We start from the raw sequence: 21,156 nt of genomic DNA, 5'->3' as shown, positions 1-21,156 counted from the left end.
ATGTACTGTAGTATCTTCATCACAGCTTATTTTATTGAATTTCTCCACGGTAGAGGCTTTTTTTGAGAAGTGAAAATGTAGCAGTATTGGACGATTTAAGATAAAATTGACCTAAGTCAAGACACATTTCTCTTATGGAGTCATTTTATGACCATTCAAACTCAAAAGGCCCATTTTCTACCTTACTAAATGGCACCAATCCAAATCTGAGTATGAACTTTTACAGAACTTTTTTAACCCGATCAAGACTTTCTTTTTATAACTAGATATGGCTGTAATTAATAATTTTGGAAATTTTTCGCATCATGAGCTATGAGCATACACGTTTCACAGGGTCATCAGTGGCTAAAAGTGCAACAAATGCTCATTTCACTTTATTTTATGGCAACTCTTAAAGTCAGAAAGCCGCTAACTTTGGTGCTCTGCAGTAAAACTGAAGCTGTGATGTTATTTGTGTCACCAGTGCAAGTGAATGACACCAATTCACGCGTGTTACCTATTGTCTCTTACGAGTCCTGGTTTACAAGATTACAGTAACCGTCTTAACAGAAGCAGCATAGACAATTTACAACAACATATCCCATACTTTTCTCACATCAGTGCAACCAACACACACTCCTGTGCACATACGCCAAAGGTGAACACATACACACACCCAGGCGCACAAATGAGGGTCTGGTTTCGACCTGTCAGTCACCAATGCCTCTCACAGCCAAGGTCTAGTGACAACTGTTAAATCAGAGCATGCTTTCATCCCTGCCATGGCTAATGCTGTTAACTGAGGAGCAGCATCTCAGCTAACACATATTGGGTAACTCTAATTACCCCCGAATGAGTCCCACTCATCCTCCTGCCCACATGGTGCCCAACTCCACATCGAAATGGGAGAATAGGATATAGGAGTGAGTACAGGACCACACACCATCACTGAACAGTTTCTATTTCTTGCCAAATTCACCCCATGAGCTCTAGTCAACGTCTCTAAACTCTGTTTCTGTAACAGGGATGGAGCGCAATAAAGATGTGACCCCCCAGATCCCACCTATAGTTACCCCTTGCAACACTGTCCACCCCGCTCTTAGCCGTGGTAAATTGGGTTAACGCTCACTAAGTGTCCCATCGTTAGCGTTGTTAATTGACTACTGCGTGTGATAATTAACAGGGAGCGGACAGCCTACCTCGCTAATCTTATTTAGGTCATTTGCATTTAAAATGGTTTTGGTCTCTCTGGCAAGTTGAAAAAAAAAAAAAAAAAAAAAAGCTCTTGGAAATCATGTTTGATGGGCGAGTCGGACTGAACAGCCACTTAACATAAAAGCCTGTGAAATTGGGGATGATGCATTTTGTGTGAAATGTCGTGGTGTAAAACTACTTTCTACATAGAAAAGCTACTTGTGGTTTTGTATAGTATAAAAGAAAAGAAATAAACTAGAACTTTCAGATGATTAAAGCATCAAAATAACACAAAGCCGTGATGATTTAAAGTTCTGTAAACTGGACCCAATGGTTGTGTTTACCAAAGGCATGCTGTCCCATAAAAGTACATCACATCCTATTTCTCTTACTAACTTGTGTTGTGAACTCTTAATGTATGAAGGTTGATTTTGTTCTCGTGCTGTGATACCTCCAGATGAATGTTTTCTTTGTTGAAGCACCTTCTGTCCTATTTTGGCAATGACATGAGCGCTCGGTAGCTACAGGGGAGACACACGACTGAGCACTCCTCCTGATTCACAGAAGCATTAACACAGCACATTAGCTCCGCGGAGTAGTGGGAATGAAAGATGGGCTAACACCGCTGCCCCAGGCAAAGTGAAGACGTACACTAAAGCCAGCTGCCATCTATTATGGATAGCCAGCGCCGACCCCCACTGTTGGTGTTACGGGGGTGACAGTGCTGTCCTTGCAGAGGCGTTGACCTTCCTTGGCGGGGAGAGGGCGCTGGGCAGATTAAAAGTGGACTGGCTCACCGTGCAGTCCAGGCGTGCCCCTGATGTTCTGCCCAGATGGTAACCACACTCAAGTAAATACATACACACACACAAATTCTGCTGCATCCTGGGATGGCAGATGTGAGCTACAAACACAGCCGCTCCTCAGGACGCTCAGCCTTCAGAGTCTATACACTCTACAGTTAGTTTCCACCCACCAACACACTCACAGAGCAACACATACGTGTGTGCGTGCGCGCGCGCACACACACACTCACACACACACACACACACACACACACACACACACACACACACACACACACACACAGTCTTCATAGGTCTAACCAACCCTCACCTCCTGCACCCTCCTTCTGAGTGTTTCTCCATCACTTAATTCTGGCTGTATGTATGTGAATCATCCATCACTCACTCAATCAGTCCATTGAATTTCATTTAGTGCGGTGTTACACAGGGCATGTGATTGATTCACTGGTACCTTTTCACTGAAGCTTGAATGACACACAATGCTGGTTTGCACACACACACACACACACACACACACACACACACACACACACACACACACACACACACACACACTTGCTTGCTTATAAGCTGCTGCACTGGGTCTCCATTGCCAGGGGGGAGAGTTGGGTGCCCATGCTGCCAAAGAAGACCCCTTTGAGATTTAGTCAAGGTCACCATGTCCAGCTGGCTGTGCCAACATCTGTTCAGAACGGCCTCAAGACTGGCAGGAGAGGGGCCGGTCTACGCTGCTTGACCTTGGACCACTGGCCACATTTGGACAAATAACGGTTACTGCAGTTAATGCTATCTAACATTGTATAAAGTCCATACATGGCAAACATAATAATTTCCTTTAAAAAATATATTAAATATATTTATTATTATTAATATTGACTGTAATCGAAGCCTACGTTTGTTGATTTGGAATGACTGAGTTGGGTAAATTAACAATAGCTCCATTCATAGTAGAGCCAGATCGCTAAATCAACCAGGCTGTTATAACTTGAGTACTCTATATAATTTTATATGAGTACCTGAATGTTGAAATGACTGAAAATGCCCATGCCTATTTGTAATGTTAGCTGTGATAAATTAGCCTAAAGCTCAATGCTTACCTGTTCATGAGGAAATTAGCCAACTCGACATCTAAGCTGTCCCCATGTTTTAAATGCATCTCCAATATTTACCCGTGTTTTACAACGTCTCTGGTCATGCAACTGTTTAGAAAGATGGCTGTTTTGTTTAGGTTGCGTAGAATTAATCTGCCTCTGTTAATTCAGTTGCTTCTACCATGGCTGCAGCACGTTGTTTTTGCGTGTCTGCGTTTCATGTCTGGCAGCCCAGGTGTCAAAATGGCCAGTTGACAACAACACACAGGCCAAAACAAAAACAGACCTTCTGTCCCGAAATGGAAATATAAAAAATACTGGCTTTAGCATTGTGGTCAGAGAAGATGGTATTTCAACTAAGCATGTTTCCTTAATATCTGTGACATATTGTGGTCATTTTTCTATTTAAAACAGTAAATATATTACATATTGGACATTTAACAATAGCTTAATTCATAGTAGAGCTAGACCGATAAATCAACCAGGCTAATATATCGGCTGATATTAGCTTATTGCAGATATCTGTATTGGTGTATATGCTGGCTGATAAGTAACAAGAAACTCCAGAACAGAAATGTTAGGTAAATTAAGGTAATTTAAACGTATCCCTTACATAGTTTGTCCACCAGAGAGCAATGACAAGTGGATTTTTACACAGTAGTGTAACGTGTATCAGCTGATATTCGATTTTTGTGAATTTATATTTATAGCATCTGTCGTGCTATAATTCATGAAGCACATTTTTAAAACATGTTACAAATGTAATTTTGATTAAACTCTACAAAACAAAATAAGTAGGGCTGGTTATCGTTTAAAATATTACGATACCAGTACCCTTAAAGTAATACCGTTGCCAGTAGAGTACTATATTTTATCCTTTTTTTCTACCTCATTCGATACCCATCATGTGAAAGGAAGCATCGCGGCAAGCTGAACTGCCAATGACATGCGTTTCTAAAAAGCAAACGGCATGTATCCATGGCTGCATCAGTAAGTGTAGTGTTAGTGGACAGAAAAATGATTGACCGCTATCAACACTTTCCTTGTTTTAATTCTTCATGGAGGTTGTTGTCTGCCAGCAAGGCTATCGATTTTTCTATCAAATACGAAAACGTGCATTGTGGAGAGGCCGCAGAGGTCAGTGTGAATTAGAGCAGAGGTGTGTGTGTGTGTGTGTGTGTGTGTGTGTGTGTGTGTGTTTGTGTGTGTGTGAGGGCGTCCCCTCCTCCTCCTCTACATCCTCATTGTCACTCCCCAAAGGCCTCTCTGTTAAATTGGCTGACAGATAATAAGATCATACAGGAAAGTACAGACACAGAGACCTTTGTCCCACAATCCAACAATCTTACTTCTGGTAAAGCTGCTTCATATTTTGAATGAAACGTCCCTGAGATTAAGTGTTTTCCTTTTGAACTAGCAATAGAACTACTCTGGTAAAAACTACTGTATCGTCTGTATAGCCTGACAGTTACAATATATTTCACAGTTTTTTTAAAGTAAGAGTAATTATCGCTTTATTTTTATATGACCTTTTTAAAGCAATTCATGGGATCAAGACTTTGATTTCATAAATAAATTTTAAAAGCAATTGATTGAAGTGAATATGGCACACACAGATACAATTTTAGTGCAGACAAATCTAAACTTTTTCAGTTGATCTTTTGATTTTCCGTGACCTATAAAGCTTTGTCATAGGAAGGGTTGTTCAAACTGCTCACCGCATGGTAATTATGACACCTACCAAAAATGAAATGTGTCTACTCATTTACAAATAATGGTGGTAGCAGCGTTGTTTTCCAACTATCATTAAAATAATCTATTGTTTTGGCCCTGTTTTCAGTGTAAAGAGCAAGTGTTAGAATAAACACTTACATGCTAGTGGGGGAAAAAAACCATTGACATGTAAACAGCATTTTCAAATTTGTCTGCATTAGTCAAACTCTAACAGTAGCTCGTCCGTTTGTGGTCCCAGTATTTATACTAGCGGCATTTTTTCATTATCTCTAAATCTCTTTGCTATAATCCCAAATGGGCCAAAACTATTCAACTGCTATCTGCTTTACATGTATCTATAGTATTCATATTGAGATGTGCAGCTCTCCTCTCCCCCACAACACCCCTCAATACATCCCCATGGCGTGTCCTCGGGCCTTCTGCCCCAAGGGCTCATGGGATATGAATACTCCCTGGGGCTGCTGTTTTCACAGCCTGTGAGAGAAGCACTCAAGAGAAAAGGAGAGAGAACAGGAGAGAGGCAGCAACAGCATTTCTCTGTTTGCTTGATGTCACTATAATGGAAATATGCATAAGTGAGAAAAGGCATAGTGGGCCTTTGGGGCCCAAGAAGTACAAATATTTTAATAACAAACACTTTCAGTGTTTGCCTCCTGTAACGACACCTGGGTATTATTTCACATTGAATGCAGTCAGTCAGTGCCAAATTCTGTATGCATAAAGATATAGATGTTTTCTACTTTTACTGGAAGTGATTTTTATGCTGTGGAAAGTTTTCCTGGTGATATGTCCTTTGGAGAACTGTCATTAATCAAAAGTCAAAGTCACCTCAGATCTCACATTAGAATAGACCAGTTTAGCTACGGCTGAAATTGCAGCTGACCCCTTGTGCCCTGAGCACTTATTCAAAATCAGCAACACGGCCATAGGGGGCTAAAACAACTAAATTGAGTGAGGTTGCAAGAAGCTAGTACGACTACTGAGGGAAAATACCCAATAAAGCAATGCCAAGTGGCAATCTCAAGGGTTTCCTTGAGCTTTCTAATGTCCTGATGGGTGACTTACAGCTTTGTGTACGCTATAAATGTAAATGACAAAGGTTATACTGTAGAGAATAACAACAACAAAAAAAAAAGAACAAAAATGATGGTGTTCATGCCAAAATAGTAACGTATGTCCAGTGCAAAGGTGCCTGTGATCAAAACTAGAACTTAAAAAAAGCATCTGACAAAGGTGGCAACGTCCAGCTTCACAAGGTGAAGATGCTCTTGGCATTGAAACAAACCCAAAACCAAAGTACATCTATTACAGATGACATTACAAAACTGAGCCACATACAACAGTTGTTCAAATTCAATCTACTCTTTTACAACTAAAATAAGGAGTACATTTTGGGAGCTGTTTGATATCCATCAACAAATTTAAAATACATTACCTAAATATTTGTAGTAGACAAGTAACAAGTTGAGCCAAAGTACAGTGTCTCCATGATGGAACAAATGTGCTGTTGCTTTTATAAATAGCAGATGAAAACCAGACACATTCTGTACATAAATGAGGAAAAGCTTCATCAGACCAATTGCATCCAGTATCAGTGAGTATATGCAGCCTGTTTGAAATGATTTGCATTTCTTATTGTCTTGAATCAACTTATATGTGTTAATTATTGCATTAGAAATGATCTCACTCTCAACACAGTCACAGACAATTACAATCCTCAATAATAGTGGAGATCTGTGTCTATATTGAGTGTATTTGATATTGGTAAAAAGGAAAATACAGAAAACGGTTTGGCTGAACAAGTTAGACTCCCTTCTCGGATTTTTCATAATGAGCTGTCAGTCATATCTCAGTGCCACACAACTTTCATCTGCCCTGATTCCTCCCAACCTCCCCCATTTATCACTCCTTTCTCTCTTCTGCGACGCACTCCTCCGACGCCCCGTGTCGTTTATCACGTCCGGTGGAATAGAGTTTCTCCAGCTGTCAATTTAGGAAATGGAGTGACGAGTGAGACCCCTGGGACCCGCACTAATCTTAGAATGCAATGTTACGAAAAATGATGTACATCTCCAGTAGCCAGTCACACTTGCATCCGCGGGAACAGCACACGTGTACATCAATTACCTGTCCTCGCCCAAAATTCCTCCTGTCAGTAAACAAACAAGTAATCAAATGCTGCAGCCCGGCAAAAGTAAACTTAACTTATTCATCTCCTTTATGGTTGTGGCAATGAGGTCACGCATACCTGTATATAGCTCTTAAATTTATCCTAAAATTATAACCCAAAGGCTGGAAAAATCTACTCAACTCTGCTCTACTTTACTCAGTTGCTCCTTCACCTCAATGGTGTTGGATAAACTACTACCTGCCCTGGGGTTTTAACAGTCAGTGCTGCTGTTGTTGTCAGAGCCTACGTTGAAAAACGCCAGTGTCACACAGTTGTGCGTCCCATGGGGAACAGATATCATCGTCGGTTACATGACAGGTGTGGCAGATGAGCAGTGAGTGAAACCCTTTGCTCATCGCTCTGCGGACCGCTAAGGACGGCAGCAGACAGTACGCGATGCATGCTACTCTACTGCTGAACGCATAAACACCTCAGGCCCACTGATATTAGAAATCAGGTCCGGTAATGTTGAAACATTTGAGGAGGAGTTCTGCAGATAATGACCAAGTTGTCTTTTTATTATCTGCAAACTGTTCATGTATGCCATGGATTATATTATGCATTTCAATATGATTCACTAGTTTGTCTTGTGCTATTTTTATTTTCCTTTCAGGTCAATGGACCTATGAAACAAATACTATAATTCTGCGTGAATGAAGGAGAACTGTCTCCTCCACAGTGAGAGGTTGTGTGAAATAGTAGTATAGCATTTATTCCATTGGCCGGCTACTTGTAATCACCCTTGTGGTTTAAAAAGGTCGAGGGGTCAGGGGTTACGGGAGATAAGGACCCTAGGGACCGTCATAAAACACTTGCGACACTTCAGCCCTCGTTTGTCATGCCAGAGCTCGATATCACTCATTCATCTTGGTTAGGAAAGTCTTTTCCTTTAATAGACATCTTACGTCACAATCCTGCATTGTGACCACAGTCCTCTAAGACCAGTTATTTTTACGGTTATGTTTAGAGCATGATGGTGCATTTATCAAGAAGAATCCTTGACTTGCCATTGTTTCAGACAAATGTGTTTGTTTACTGTATATGTTGGTGTGTCAAGAAAGATTCCTGTATAAACCTACAGAAGCTTTATTTAAAATCTTTTTTCCCCCGTGTCTGACAGAAACATAAGTTTGAGGTTTTCAAAGTCAAAACACTCTTCCTCAGATTGGGTGGTAACAGCGACTGCTCACCCTCATCCACATCTGCATCGTATTTTCCAGCGCAGAAAGGAACAATCAAACGGCCGACAAAACAAATGAGATTCCCTTACATTAGGCAACCGTGTAATCACATTTCCCATGTTGTCTCTTTCCCTATATGCTACGTCCTGTCGAAATTGGAGCCAGAAAGTAGGAGCTGCATCAGTCGGGTCACAGTGCAGCCTGGTGCAGGCCTCCCACCGTTAGCTCTGCATACAGAGACGTTCGCTCCCGCTAAGACATCTCATTTAGTGCATCTGCAAACAACATTACAGGTGGAAACGCTTTAGGAGATGTCTTGCAAGCATTAATCCCATTTGTGTCCTAACCCATTTCAAATGTGCATGCCGCTGCACTCATGAAATGAGAAACATGCTGCGGCGATCAAATGGATGCAACACAAACATTTCCAAGGACTTCAGTGGACACACAAAGGAAATGTCATCACTAAGAGGATCTGCATTCAACGATAGAAAAGAAACTGGTGCCTTTAAATGTCGAGCAATGAGCGGTCGATTTAATAAACCATATATGTGGAAATTAAATGTTGAATAAAATTATAAAGGGCTCTTTTGTAATTAAGGTGTAAGAAGACAGAAATAAATTCTATAATGTATGTACTATTTCGTACAAAATACTAATCTAAAAAAAAACAGGGAGCATATTTGTAATTGCATCTTTTCAAAAAGGTAACCACATCATCATGTCCAAAAAACAGCAGCAGGTGATGACACAAATTATTGTATCATGCTTCTTAAAATATTGAAATAAATTGCTCCTCCTAATGAAATAAATCTTTCCAAAACCATGCAGTTAATGTGAAATTGCATCAATCTACTAAAATTCAGTACCACATTTTCAATTTGGAAAGTTTAAGTAGGAGAGTAAACAAAAAACGGTACTTTATATTATGGAATGTATCAAAATGATTAAAAGAAAAACAAGAATCCAAAATTATGACAAGAAAATATTCACATCCCTCAGCAGGTGGTGGTTTGAGCAATAAATAATTTCCTTGTGTGTTGGACATCATTTTTGCACTAAGCTCAAAACATTAGCGATGAGTGAAAAGAAAAAAAAAAAGTTGAGGCTCTTCTGTTTATCAAATCATTTAGATTCAACAAATCATGTGTTTTAAATCCAGGTGGAAATGCTTTAAGTGACCTCGTGAAGACAAAAAATAAAACAAACAAAATCAGAAAGTTAGACATGCAAGCAATGAATACAGCATGCATAGGAGTCAGAAAGCATGAATAAATATGAAATGCTGCCTGTAGTTAAATACTACCCTCTAGTGGGCGTTGCAAGGTTGCTGGATGTCTACCTTGTACAGTCTGTGATGTCAACTCAGGACCCAACAGAGGAATCAGAGGCATTTAATTACTTGAAAAAGAGGAGAGTTCTTTACAGATTTGCTTGACATCCGTTTTATCTTAATCCCAGAAAAAATAATTCAGAACAATCCAAAATCAGAAATATGATTATTGCTAAGGTTTCAGTCTCTCATCTGAATATCCAAATGCACTCAATTCTCCAGGAGAGAACACAAGCAATTGCTGCTTCTCAGCTGTTTATTCAATAAGTCATACAATACACACACCATACAAAGAACATTGTGCAGGAGGGCTAAACATGGCGCCATGTCTGACTTGCTCAAACGGGGGTTGTCTGGAAATTCTGTCAACACACCTGTTGAGCTGCAACGATACTGTAAGTCGATGAATTAATTCGTCGATCAACACAAAATCAGTAGGCAACATTCCAAGGTTCCAGCTTCTCAGATGTGATAATTTTATTTTTCTTTGTTATATATAACCGTTATTTAATCATCTTCAAGTTAACCAGACAAAACAACAAATTAAAGACATTACTGTGGCTTTTGGTCATTATTTCAACTATTTAATATTTCAAACATCGAATAATTAAGAAAGAAATCCACAGATCAGTCGATAATGGAAATAAGCCTACACACCTGCACTCTTCCCTCCCACTGCTCACTTTGCTGTTTCACTTCCACACTGTGAGTTAAACTACTGTCAGGTGAATGACATACGCCACCCAATCCCCATGGCCTGCTCTTAGCATTCTCCTCCTTGGTCACGTCCAATTAGCTATCCCCTAAACACTCTTTCTCATTAGGCTAGCCATAATCCACTCATTGTGCCTTGATTTGGCAAATAAATCACACTGAGTTTTTTCAGACTATTTTCCCTCCCGTGCTCCACCACTGCTGCTGTCTTTTTAAGCTCGGTCTCTCCCTCAGCCTCGTTAACCCTGTCCAGAGTTTCTACGGTGACAATCTCCACCAGGCCTCCTCATTGGGCATGGCAGCTGGCAATTTGCATGCCAGACTATTTCTCTTCATCATTGGGCCTCTTTCTCTCTCACTCTCTATGCTAGAAGAATAGAGAATAACTCAGCAACTGACGGCAGACGGCATGCACGTCCTTGTCCTACAAGGTTACGAATCCATTTCATCTGTGCAAGAGGGGAGTGAATTAAAATAAATGATAGCCGGACATTTATTGCATTCTGGAGGTGAAGGAGGGATAGGGGAGGAGAGGCACAAGTTGCGGAGTGAGACTTGTGTCTCATACTGAGCCAGACTGGCAGACAGTTTGATATTGACTGGCATACAGCGTTGGCACAAAGAATGAAGACAATACGAAGACAATAGAATTATCCACCACAGAGCTGAGTTTGAATCAGTTTGTCTCGGAGCCCAGCATGCTTCAGTCTAGCTGTTGCTCTGGGATCATACAACTCTTCACATGTCAATGTATCCAGCATTGCACATCATATGTCACTAGTCAGTGCCGAGATCATTCCAAGCTGACCTGTGCCATCAAATCTGAAGGAGCTAAATTCATATTTTACAGTTATTCCTATGTTGATATTTTCACCATAAATGTTTCTATTCATATATCAACTTCAAAACAGGTTTATTCTCAGAAAGTACAATTATATTTTAATTGTGTGTTTTACTGTTAATAAAATACATGCATGCCCCTTTGAGACAAGTTTAAAACATTTAATAAACACTTTTAGTTGCTTGCAGGTACAGGATAGAGTGGGCTGCATAGTTTAACAACCCTGTTGTGGAACGTGTTGTAGACATATGGAATATATCAATTAGTAAAAAGGCGGCATTTTCTATTGGAATATTTTTGTTTTTTATCAAGTTTACTTTTGTAAAGAGGACAGTGGATTGCTTTCTCTACAAGAGGAGTCGATGATAGCTGAAACCAATGTCAACTTAAAGCTTTAGTGCATAACTTTTGATATTAATGAACGTCCGTTACATTCAAGTCATAACCAAATGAGTTGCTTCAAAGCTAATTAAGACTATCAGCTCCAGTCCATCATGTTTTTTTAATCCTCTGTGTCCTCCTTGGCTACTAGCAACTGCGTGGAGGAGGTGGTGGGTGGGCGTCATGGTAGGCTTGTAGCAGGTGGAGGGGCCAACAGTGTTGTTGTCATTACTTAGAATTCCTCATGATTGCAGCAGAAACTACGCACTATAGCTTTAAGGTTTACACTTGCTACTAAGTTGTGGATCCTAAAAAAACCTTGTTCTTCTTTTAAGCCACTACTGTTGAACTGCCAGTATTATTAATATGAGTCTATTTTGTCCACATTTGGACTTATGATACTTTGACGCCTTATAATATTTTCAAACTTGGAATCACTGCTGTCACTTGAATTGCAGCACTGTGATGTTGTAAAAGTACGGGGATAGTGTTTATAGGTGTCACTGGAGAGCCACTGTGCATCACTCCAAACTGCTCCTTGTTTCCGTCTGTGTGTTCCAAAAATACATCCTTGGACCCAAAGGATCCCTCGCTAAGTGACTTTTTTTCCTGTTGACCACAAAGCTATCAATATGTCTGCCTCTTGACACTGCCCTATCTCTCTCTGGACAAGGAGGCCGGACTCTGAATGCTGACTACTGCTCGCTGCACAGCTCTCCTGGACCTCTTCCAGGACACTCTATTGTAATACAGTTATTTTTAGACAAGTTGACGCAAATAAATATTTATAGTTGTTTGCAGGTCAGGGGTCTCAATGAACTGCAGGGTGTATGGCAGTGAATAAACTACAATATGTAACTATGTAAGCAGGAATAAGGGTTCAATACAGCAGGGCAGGAATAAACGGATGGGGAGATATTTAAGGCTTGGCACTTGCTCATACTTAAAAATCAGAAAGAAATACATTATAATTATAATCTATGGAGCAAAATGAAGACTGAGACCATATCTATCAATACTAATAATGGTTAGGCCTCAAAATAACTTAAGTGGAGAGCTTCCTGGTGCATTATGGGGTTATTCATTGCAATGTGGTGTTAGATTGTTACTCACACTTTCCCTGAATGCAGCTTTCTCATTTTCCCTGACATCTGGATGCCTGTGATAATAGCCCTGGCGCTGATCACTTTTACATTAAACTTGGGTCTGAATGGAGATGTGTGTCACTGGAAATTATTACACTTGTCACTTCACTCCACTTCCTATCAAATTTATACTTTAGGAGAGGATATTTCTATGCAAAGAGACTGAAATGACCTAGACAAAGCCTTGGCTTGGGTGATGAAGGAGTAGCACAAGGAGGGAAAATTTAAGGTTCAAGGAAATGCTGAAGAAGCCAAAATGTTGATTGAATGGTAACATTTTCCTGTGGTCTCGCCCCAAACCAGAATTTGGACAGAATATGGAGGGAATATTGTGTTTCTGTCATTGTTCATCTAGCATAACTTTGAGTCTAAATATAGGTCATGCAAGAAAGGCTCGGGCCACACATGCAAGCATACACACACCGAAATACACACAAAACAGTGAGTGAGTCACTGTGTGCTTTTACTCTGTAATGCTGTTTCTATGACTAATCCTTCTACCTTTCAAAATAATTCAGATATTTCAGATAAATTGACTTCAAATGCTCTACTGTAATAGTATTTAGCTGTAATTTGATGTGTACATTGACTGAGAAATTTCTATCAGAAATACCAATTTAGAAGTACACTGCATTACTTCTGTATTAAACTTCACTTCAATAATGTTGAACAGATCAGTGTCTGTATAAAAGCTGCATATAAAGTACAGATCAATCTATTGGCACAAATCAATCTTCTGCACAAATGTCCAAAAGTTGAGTCGTTCCGTTTCTTTCTCAGTTATTCATCATAGAAGTCAGAGTTGCCAGAGTGCAGGCGGTCAGACAATACAGAGAATACAAAGAAGTCGATTTTAATTTCTGAAAGTGATGGTACACCTCCGTCTCTGGAACCACATGTACCCATAATGGATCAGATTCCACCAGAACATTTTGTCCTGTGCCTTTCTCGATTTTCTGACCGTCTCAAAGAAAATATAAATACACAATGATACGGTGGACTGACCAATCTGCTTTTCAAAATCACATCAACATTTGCCATTGCAGTAAAATGGCTCACAACAATTAGCAATCTCTAATTTCAACAGCCCAAAGAGAGACACATTTTGACCTTCATACCGACCAGCCGACCAGGCGTCTGTCCGTCAAGGCCGCACAAACAACCCAGCTACTCAAACACTTGTCATCATCCCTCATCAGCATCTTGATTGTTGTGGAGGACAGATTAGAGGGAATGTCCACATACATCCAGCGGCCTCTGATGTGACAGCAAGGGTTTATGGGATAGAAACCCAAGAGCCCCGCCTCGCTTCACCTTGACCCCGCCGCCCCGCTTCCGCCACTACCACTCCTCTTGTCCCAGGCTCTCCAGTCTGACCTCGTCATCCCGGCCTCTGGCCTCGCCTCTGACGGCTGAGTTATTACCATAATTACCCAGGAGGCATTGCAGGGAGCGGCCACATGGCCATGTTTAACAGAATATTTGGGTGTTTTATCGACTTTAACTCAGCCCCTGGGGCAGGCCGGAGGGGGCCTGGATGATAAGAAAACCACTCATGTGGGAAATGAAGAGGACCATTTCACAGACGGAACCAAGAAGGGGATGAAATATACTGTTAATGCAGCAGTGACCAGTGCACATATGTCATATATTCTCTAAGACAAGGTGTAAATATGCTCATATATTCAGGTGTCGAACAGAAGGACTTGGCTGGAGATGACTACCTTCTAAAAATAGCACTTTAAACCTTATAATGGAAAAAAAATTTATTTGGATTGCTTTGTGTCAACATCAAATATTTCAAGTCCTGAGGTGGAATGAAAGTGGACTCGAAAAAATATATTACTTATTTTTCACAGCAGGTATCTTCCGAATTGACAGACTGAAGGGCTTTAGGGAAATTTATAGTTTTTGTTTCTTAGTGTTGCACTTTGTTTCTTACTTATTTGGCGTCGGACCAATTTTTATAGACTTTTTCCATGTTTGTGTATATTTTCTCATTTTAATTAATAGAAGTCTGAGGGATCAAACAGCAACTTCTACTACTTAAAACAATAGTTTAACATACATTCAAACCATGCAACAAGGTCATAAAAAAGATATTGAGGAAAAACAGTCAAATTCAACCCAAACTGAACTATTACTTAAAGAACAATGATTGTTTTCTTGCTGTGACAATCGCAAATTAAACACATTTTGGAGGCCAGGTGGATTTTTGTCACAACAACCGTTTCAGCTATATGTTACATTTTTAAAAAAGCTCTTTATAATCCATGCCTATACTGCCATGTGTAACAAGCCAGGAGGCCATGCATATTCATACAGTTACAGAGTGAAAAGTACAGCCCAGCCTGCCATACACGGGGCACAGGGGCCATTGGCCTTAGGCCAACAACGCACAGAGAGACAAAGATTGTGTATAGTAAGCACACACTTCTATTAATATCTGTATTTATTTACACTTACAAACCCACACAGAGAAATATAGAAACACGCACACGTTCACACAAGCCCTCACCTGCTCATAAAAGGTCAACACATTAGCATTCCAATACATACTGTATTCAGACTTTCCTGGTCCTATACAGTTACCCATCAAACATGTCCAAGATGGCACTTAGCCGTGTGTGCCCGTGTCTTATTATGCAGACCCATCTGTGTGGGTTCAAAGGTCATGGCCGGGCCTGGCAGGGGCTACAGGTGAGCAGATGAGAACAGTAGGGGCTCGGTTTAATTTAGCTAAGCACTACAGGATGCAGTGCGCCCCTGTACCTGGGAAGGACAAGTTGAACTTTTCACACTGGGCCTCAGACTCATCATTTCAACGGGTGGAAAGTCAAAGAAAAATGAGTAATAGAGTCACAAAAAAAAGCTTTTGACAAGGAATCTGTTTCTTTGTGGCTGAGGTGTTTTTATTTTATTTTGTAAGACTTGTTCAACAAAGACAGACAAGCACATAAACACACAAATCTACGTACACACAGGACTCTGTCACCAAGTCGCTGTTTTTACCTCCCTTTCTTTCTCTTTTTCCCTCTGACACACATCCAACCACACAATACACAGACATATTGAAAAAAGATGACTGTCAGCAGTGTAACCGTGTGTGGGTGTGTGTGAGGGAGAAAATCCCTAATCTGGCATGGGCCAGCTTCCTGTCTAGACTCTGCATGAGGAGGCCAGTGCTAACCTGGCCAGTGCTGTGAGTGTGTATATGTGGGAGTGCATACATGCACACTACCATTGTGTTTGTGTGCAAGCTACTAATGTATGTGTGAGCACAAACCTGCATTATGTCTGTGTGTTATAGAGAGAGAGTAGGCGGCCACTATTATTGTACTTGTCCAAACCAAAAAAACAGACATTAACCACTGGCCTTCTATATCTACTGTCCAATGCTTATTTGTTATTGGACAGTTTCCAGTAAAGCTCCTTTTTGTTTTCGGTTATTTTGACACTTTCTTTGCCACGCGTGCCAATGCTGCCACAATTCCAAAAGCCAATTTCCTCATTATCCAACTTGCAGCACTTACGGGAATAGAGAGGTGGGGTTGTGGAGGGTTAAAGTTGGAGGGAAATGGAAAAAGGCCTGATGTGGTTTTCTCTAAAATTCCATACAAAGAACGAGGATGAGCTAGAGAAGGACTGAAAGGCTTTTGTTTTCCTTCCTTATTCTCTGTCCTTCCTAAATACAGCTGATCAGCCTTACAACAGTAAATATGGTACTGAAAGCTGTATACTTTTGCCCAACACTATAAAAACACAACTGAAAATGAAAAACGTTAAGTCACTGAAAAAGAATGCCTCATGGTTTGGTAACACAATTCAACTGAGCTGAATCATAACTGGAATCGCTGAAAGCCTCTTGCCATCAATCATTTGCACAAACCCTGCCATTAGTAATCACAACAAACACCACTGAGCACAGCAACTTTCTGCCATCTTACTCACATTGAGAGCTAATCAAAAAAATGCTAAGTGTGTTTAGCCTTAGCTTTGGCAGTATTTGTCTGGAGTGTGAATCAACATCATGAGCGTCGCTATTTCATATTCATGCAGAGGCCCAATGACACCTTGTCCTTTGCCTTCCAAAAGGCCTTTACTCAGCAGATCACCACCCCTGTAGAACCAGATGTAAAGTGAACAGTCTTCACCTCTGTGACATCAGCCCGTCACAATATGCCATCTTATGGGAGCAAGCCATCACAGAAGCCTGCCAAAGACCAGGGCTACGACCATGGCAGCCAAAAAGCCAAGAAGAACAAATGACAATGGTGAATTTTTTTTTTTTAGCTGGAAAAGAAATTAAATGTAAATATTTGGGTGAAAAGTCTTACTTCAGCACGTCTTTAAAACCCCATTAATACATTTTTAAATATTGAAATATAATAAATGACTGTAATTTGAAGGTGTGATAAGAATTATGTTGTAGCTCTACAGAACTTTTTAGCTCATTTTAAATCATTTTTGTTTTACATATAACACATTTACTGTATAATGATTGTCTTCTTTCTCCCATTAACCCTGTTTTCAGCAAACAACCTCTGATTAAAGCAGCATCAAAGAGCAGACAGACAAAGTTAGCGTCTAGCTGGTGAAGAAAGTCAAACAACTAGCATGCTAAGACCCTAATTCTTACCTTAGGAGAAGGTGAAAACCAAAGCAGTTGTAAATCGAAAGTGAATATTGGACTTACATGCATAAGGTAGCCAGTAACACAACTCCAATGGGATGTCGATGGCCTGCCATGTCTCCTGCAAGTGAGACCCTGTTTGCCAACACGTTAGCCATGTCAGGGATGTGCCTCTCTCAGCTGGTTTTGAAGGTCTTCTGTCACCTAGTGGCCAAAAAACTAATTTTAAATAGAATTTTCAAAAATGGTAATATATGTCATTTAAAAGCAATTACATTACTTTACATTCTTTTAGCTGATGCAGGAACAAGAGCTAGATGTGGTCATCTGTAAGTGTAGTCTGAAACGGTTGGTTTTCATCATGCAGAAAAAGATGGGCAGTAATGATATTCAGACTTCAAGGGGATTTCAGAAAAGTCAGAAGAGTCTTGCTGCAACAAGAACCCCAAGTAGTGTATGAACAATCAAGTCTTGGCCAGTCAACAGCATTTGTAGCCTGAAACACAACCTGAGCACACCTGTGAGTAGACCAACATTCAAAAAGTTCCCAACTGCCTCAAACTTAACCACAACTCAGAGATAAAGACATAAACCTCAAGCACGACAACGACTGTGACAGACAAGCTTTTGCTGACTCCACGTGATCTCACCTTAAGTCATCGTCTAGCCGGCGTGTTATTCCTTTCCTATGTACATGTATTAAGAAAGCCGATGACTAACACAGATGGTGGACAAATCAAATGAGTCATTTCAGTTGTATGGCCATGACATATACACATCATTGTCTCCGCTGGTGTGGGTTTAGGGGTCTCCTGTTGGCATTCCTATCCAACTGACTCCCCAAGTATGACTCATAGGCTTGTTACCCCCAGACGAAGCAGACTTTACTGTGCTGGCTTGTCAGTGTGCTATAGTAGGGAAATTTGGCGGGACGCTGCTTAGTTTTTGGGGTTTGTCTGACTCAGTCTAGCCAGTCCTAAGCAGTCTGGCTGTGTGTATGTGGTCAGATGGTGAACTCTGTCTACTCTACAGAATCACGATAAAATCTTTAAAACAAACGGTTTGTTTTGCAAACTCAACAGTCGCTCGATCACTGCACTGCTAGCAGAGGTTAAGCACTACGGTTGGTAATCTGACAAGTACAGTCATCAGGAACGTAACCTACATCACAGGAAAAAGAGGACATATTCGTCTGTACTGCTACCAGCATGTGTTTTTGTTTTCATCCTCCGGTCTGTAGCTGCATTCCTCTCCTGTGTGTTGTGCGAGACGGAGAGATTGCCGGAGAATGACTCACTAAAACCTGACCCAGCAGTGAGGTAATCACTGGAGGACGCTTGGAGTAAAAGTGAACTTTGATGGCGATGGCTGGGATCATGTCTAGGAATCCCCAGACAGTTTGGAATAGTGTGTGTGTGTGTGTGTGTGTGATGACATAATTTCTGTTCACCAGTCCAGTCCATGTGATGGCTGGTGTACGGCCTCCTGATGAAGACCCACAACCCATTACAGAATCTCTCCACACAAACTTGTTAAGTCAAATGGAAATAGATGCTCAACCCAGAAGTACAGCTGGTAGTTGATAATGTATAATTCTGCTTTTAGTTTTACATTTCTGATAAAATCAGAGAAGAACAGAAGGATGAGTACTGTACAACACTGATGATGATTACAATGATGATGATGAATTCAGATATAGATTTTCTAATTCATTTTGCATAAATAATATTCCAATTAAATGTGACATTTCACAAAACAAAATTCCTTAGGTATGATGCATTGACAAATTTAGTCCACTAACAAAGTTAGAACAATTTTTGGACTCTTGAATGTAGGACACTTTCCTTAAGCATTAAATATACACTCCCTGGTCACTTTATTAGGTACATCTATCAGTCCAGTTTAATACTACTGCAAGCTACAACCTCAATAGCAGTTAATAATACCTCTCTGACAGTGTAATTTAAAACTGAACACAATTATCTTTGTAACGGTAGAAATTATGGTTGAGCTGTTGTATTGGGTTGCATCATATTTTACAGGTGTCCCTTATAAAGTGGTCACTGAGTGTACATTTTTATATAACATGATTCTCTGAAAATGTATAAAATGTTGAGTTTCTCTGCTCTTGTGCTAATATACAGACACAAACAGCAGATATTGTTTGTTATGCAGCATCACCTGCTGGCTTAATGGAGAACTGCCAACATTACAGTAATTGACAAAAGATGAGACAAACAGCAGCAACACCGATACAGAACACTGGACCTCTTTATTGACATCAGAACAAACAAATGTTCACTTTACAGTGAAATGTAAACTTAAATTCTTTTTAAACTTTTAAAAAACGTAAATAAGCCACATTAAATAAATGGTATATTCACTGAGGTGTGTCATACAAACTGGGAAATTTGCTAGAAGAAGAACAAAGAGACAAAACAAAAGACAAAAGTGTTACCCTTGGTAACAAAAAAATAATAATAAATGACTGTGTTGTGTCACACTTTATCTTTGAGACAAGCTATAATGCAATGTAAAAAAGTGGGCATAGAGGACTGTGGGAAAGTGGCAGAGGAATACCAGGCACCAGGGTGCTTGTCTTAAAATAGTTTCACAATGGCTATGAAGACATATCGTTCCCTGCTCATTCTTGGATCATTCAAAATGCCCAAACACCCATTTAGGGTTTGGATCGCATAAACATCACTGAGCTAAAGTTATGAATGAAGACATATCAGCCAGAGCTTGGAGCGACGTTACAGGAAACCAATTTCCAAACAGAAAAGCAATATTGTCCCTATGACAAAAGTATTAAAGACAACAGATACGGAAGAGCTTGATCATTAAACATCAAGCTACAGTTCACCTGTTTGAACAGCACAATTATTGCACCTGATATATACAGTATGTGGGGCAACACATTGCTGATTTTAGCCCTTTTTCATGCAACTGTCAATGAAACAGTTAAAAAAAAAACTTGACATTCCTCAAATGCTCAATAAAGAATAAAATGTAAATCAAAACTACTCTTTACATAATGCACTGTTCAGATATAGAAAAACATAAAATGGTATAATATTAATATATTAATACATACTTTTCCAAGATGACATCGGACTATAAAAGAGGAAAATGACAGATGTGAGTGAGAGTATCAGATGGTGCAAACAAGCAAAATCATTTTTTTAAAGTTTGTATATAGTGCACACAGGCACCTGCATATGATTCAATATTTACCAAGTTTGGACATTCTACGAAATTGTTCTTGCAATGCAAACTGGTGAGCAAAAGAAACATGGTGACATACCAAAGCCCATGTTTGGGTACGGGGCCTCCAGTGGTTGAGTGAGCTTTGACCTAAAATAGGTCTGAGAATGTGAATATGCTCTATGAATAGAGATAAAACAGACTGTGGAGGGCAAACAAAATAAAACGAGATGAAATAACTTTAAAGGGCCTGCAAATAAACCTTCAGACATCAGTGCATGAAAATGAATTTTGTGTGGATGTTGGTTTGCAGAGGGCATGGGAAAATCTACACAGACAGAGAATAAACTTTGGTTCTTTTGAACAGTAATGCAATCATGTTGCCTGTAATTTGAGAGCATGTCCTGTATTGTGTGGGTCTTTGTAGGAGTCCAGCAAAAGAGCAGATAAAGGACCCACCTGGGAATCATCACAAATTATCTTTATGGATTTTTTTTGTGTAAACTCTATAAACCCAGCTATTGTCATGTTTAGGGTTGCTACCACAGAAACAAATACCTGTTTTAAAATATTTAGTCTAAAGCAAGTTTAAGAAACTATTTTGAGATTTAAATTAAACAGAGAAATAATGTATAAAATGTAAGTCCTAGACTAGGACCTAGATTTGACTGTTGTGTGTGTTGGTCTACATTTGCCTTTAAAAAACAGTCCGGGAGGGCAATTAAAAGCAAACATTAATATCACAAT

The 21,156-nt window shown here is 40.0% G+C and overlaps 1 protein-coding gene across 2 annotated transcripts in view; it reads right to left on the bottom strand.

The window, feature by feature from the left end:
• Positions 1-21,156, bottom strand: part of esrrgb (estrogen-related receptor gamma b) — a 134,879-nt gene that overhangs the window by 52,586 nt on the left and 61,137 nt on the right. For both annotated transcript variants that reach the window (XM_028604864.1, XM_028604865.1), the window contains one exon: positions 17,266-17,406. In XM_028604864.1, coding sequence (XP_028460665.1) covers positions 17,266-17,360 — 95 coding nt within the window. In that variant the 5' untranslated portion in view covers positions 17,361-17,406. The remainder of the gene's footprint in view (positions 1-17,265; positions 17,407-21,156) is intronic.

The sequence above is a fragment of the Perca flavescens genome, chromosome 18 (assembly GCF_004354835.1).
Source record: "Perca flavescens isolate YP-PL-M2 chromosome 18, PFLA_1.0, whole genome shotgun sequence".
In the NCBI taxonomy this organism is placed as follows: Eukaryota; Metazoa; Chordata; class Actinopteri; order Perciformes; family Percidae; genus Perca; species Perca flavescens.
Note: the sequence above shows the minus strand (reverse complement) of the source record. Positions and strands in the feature narration are given on the sequence as shown.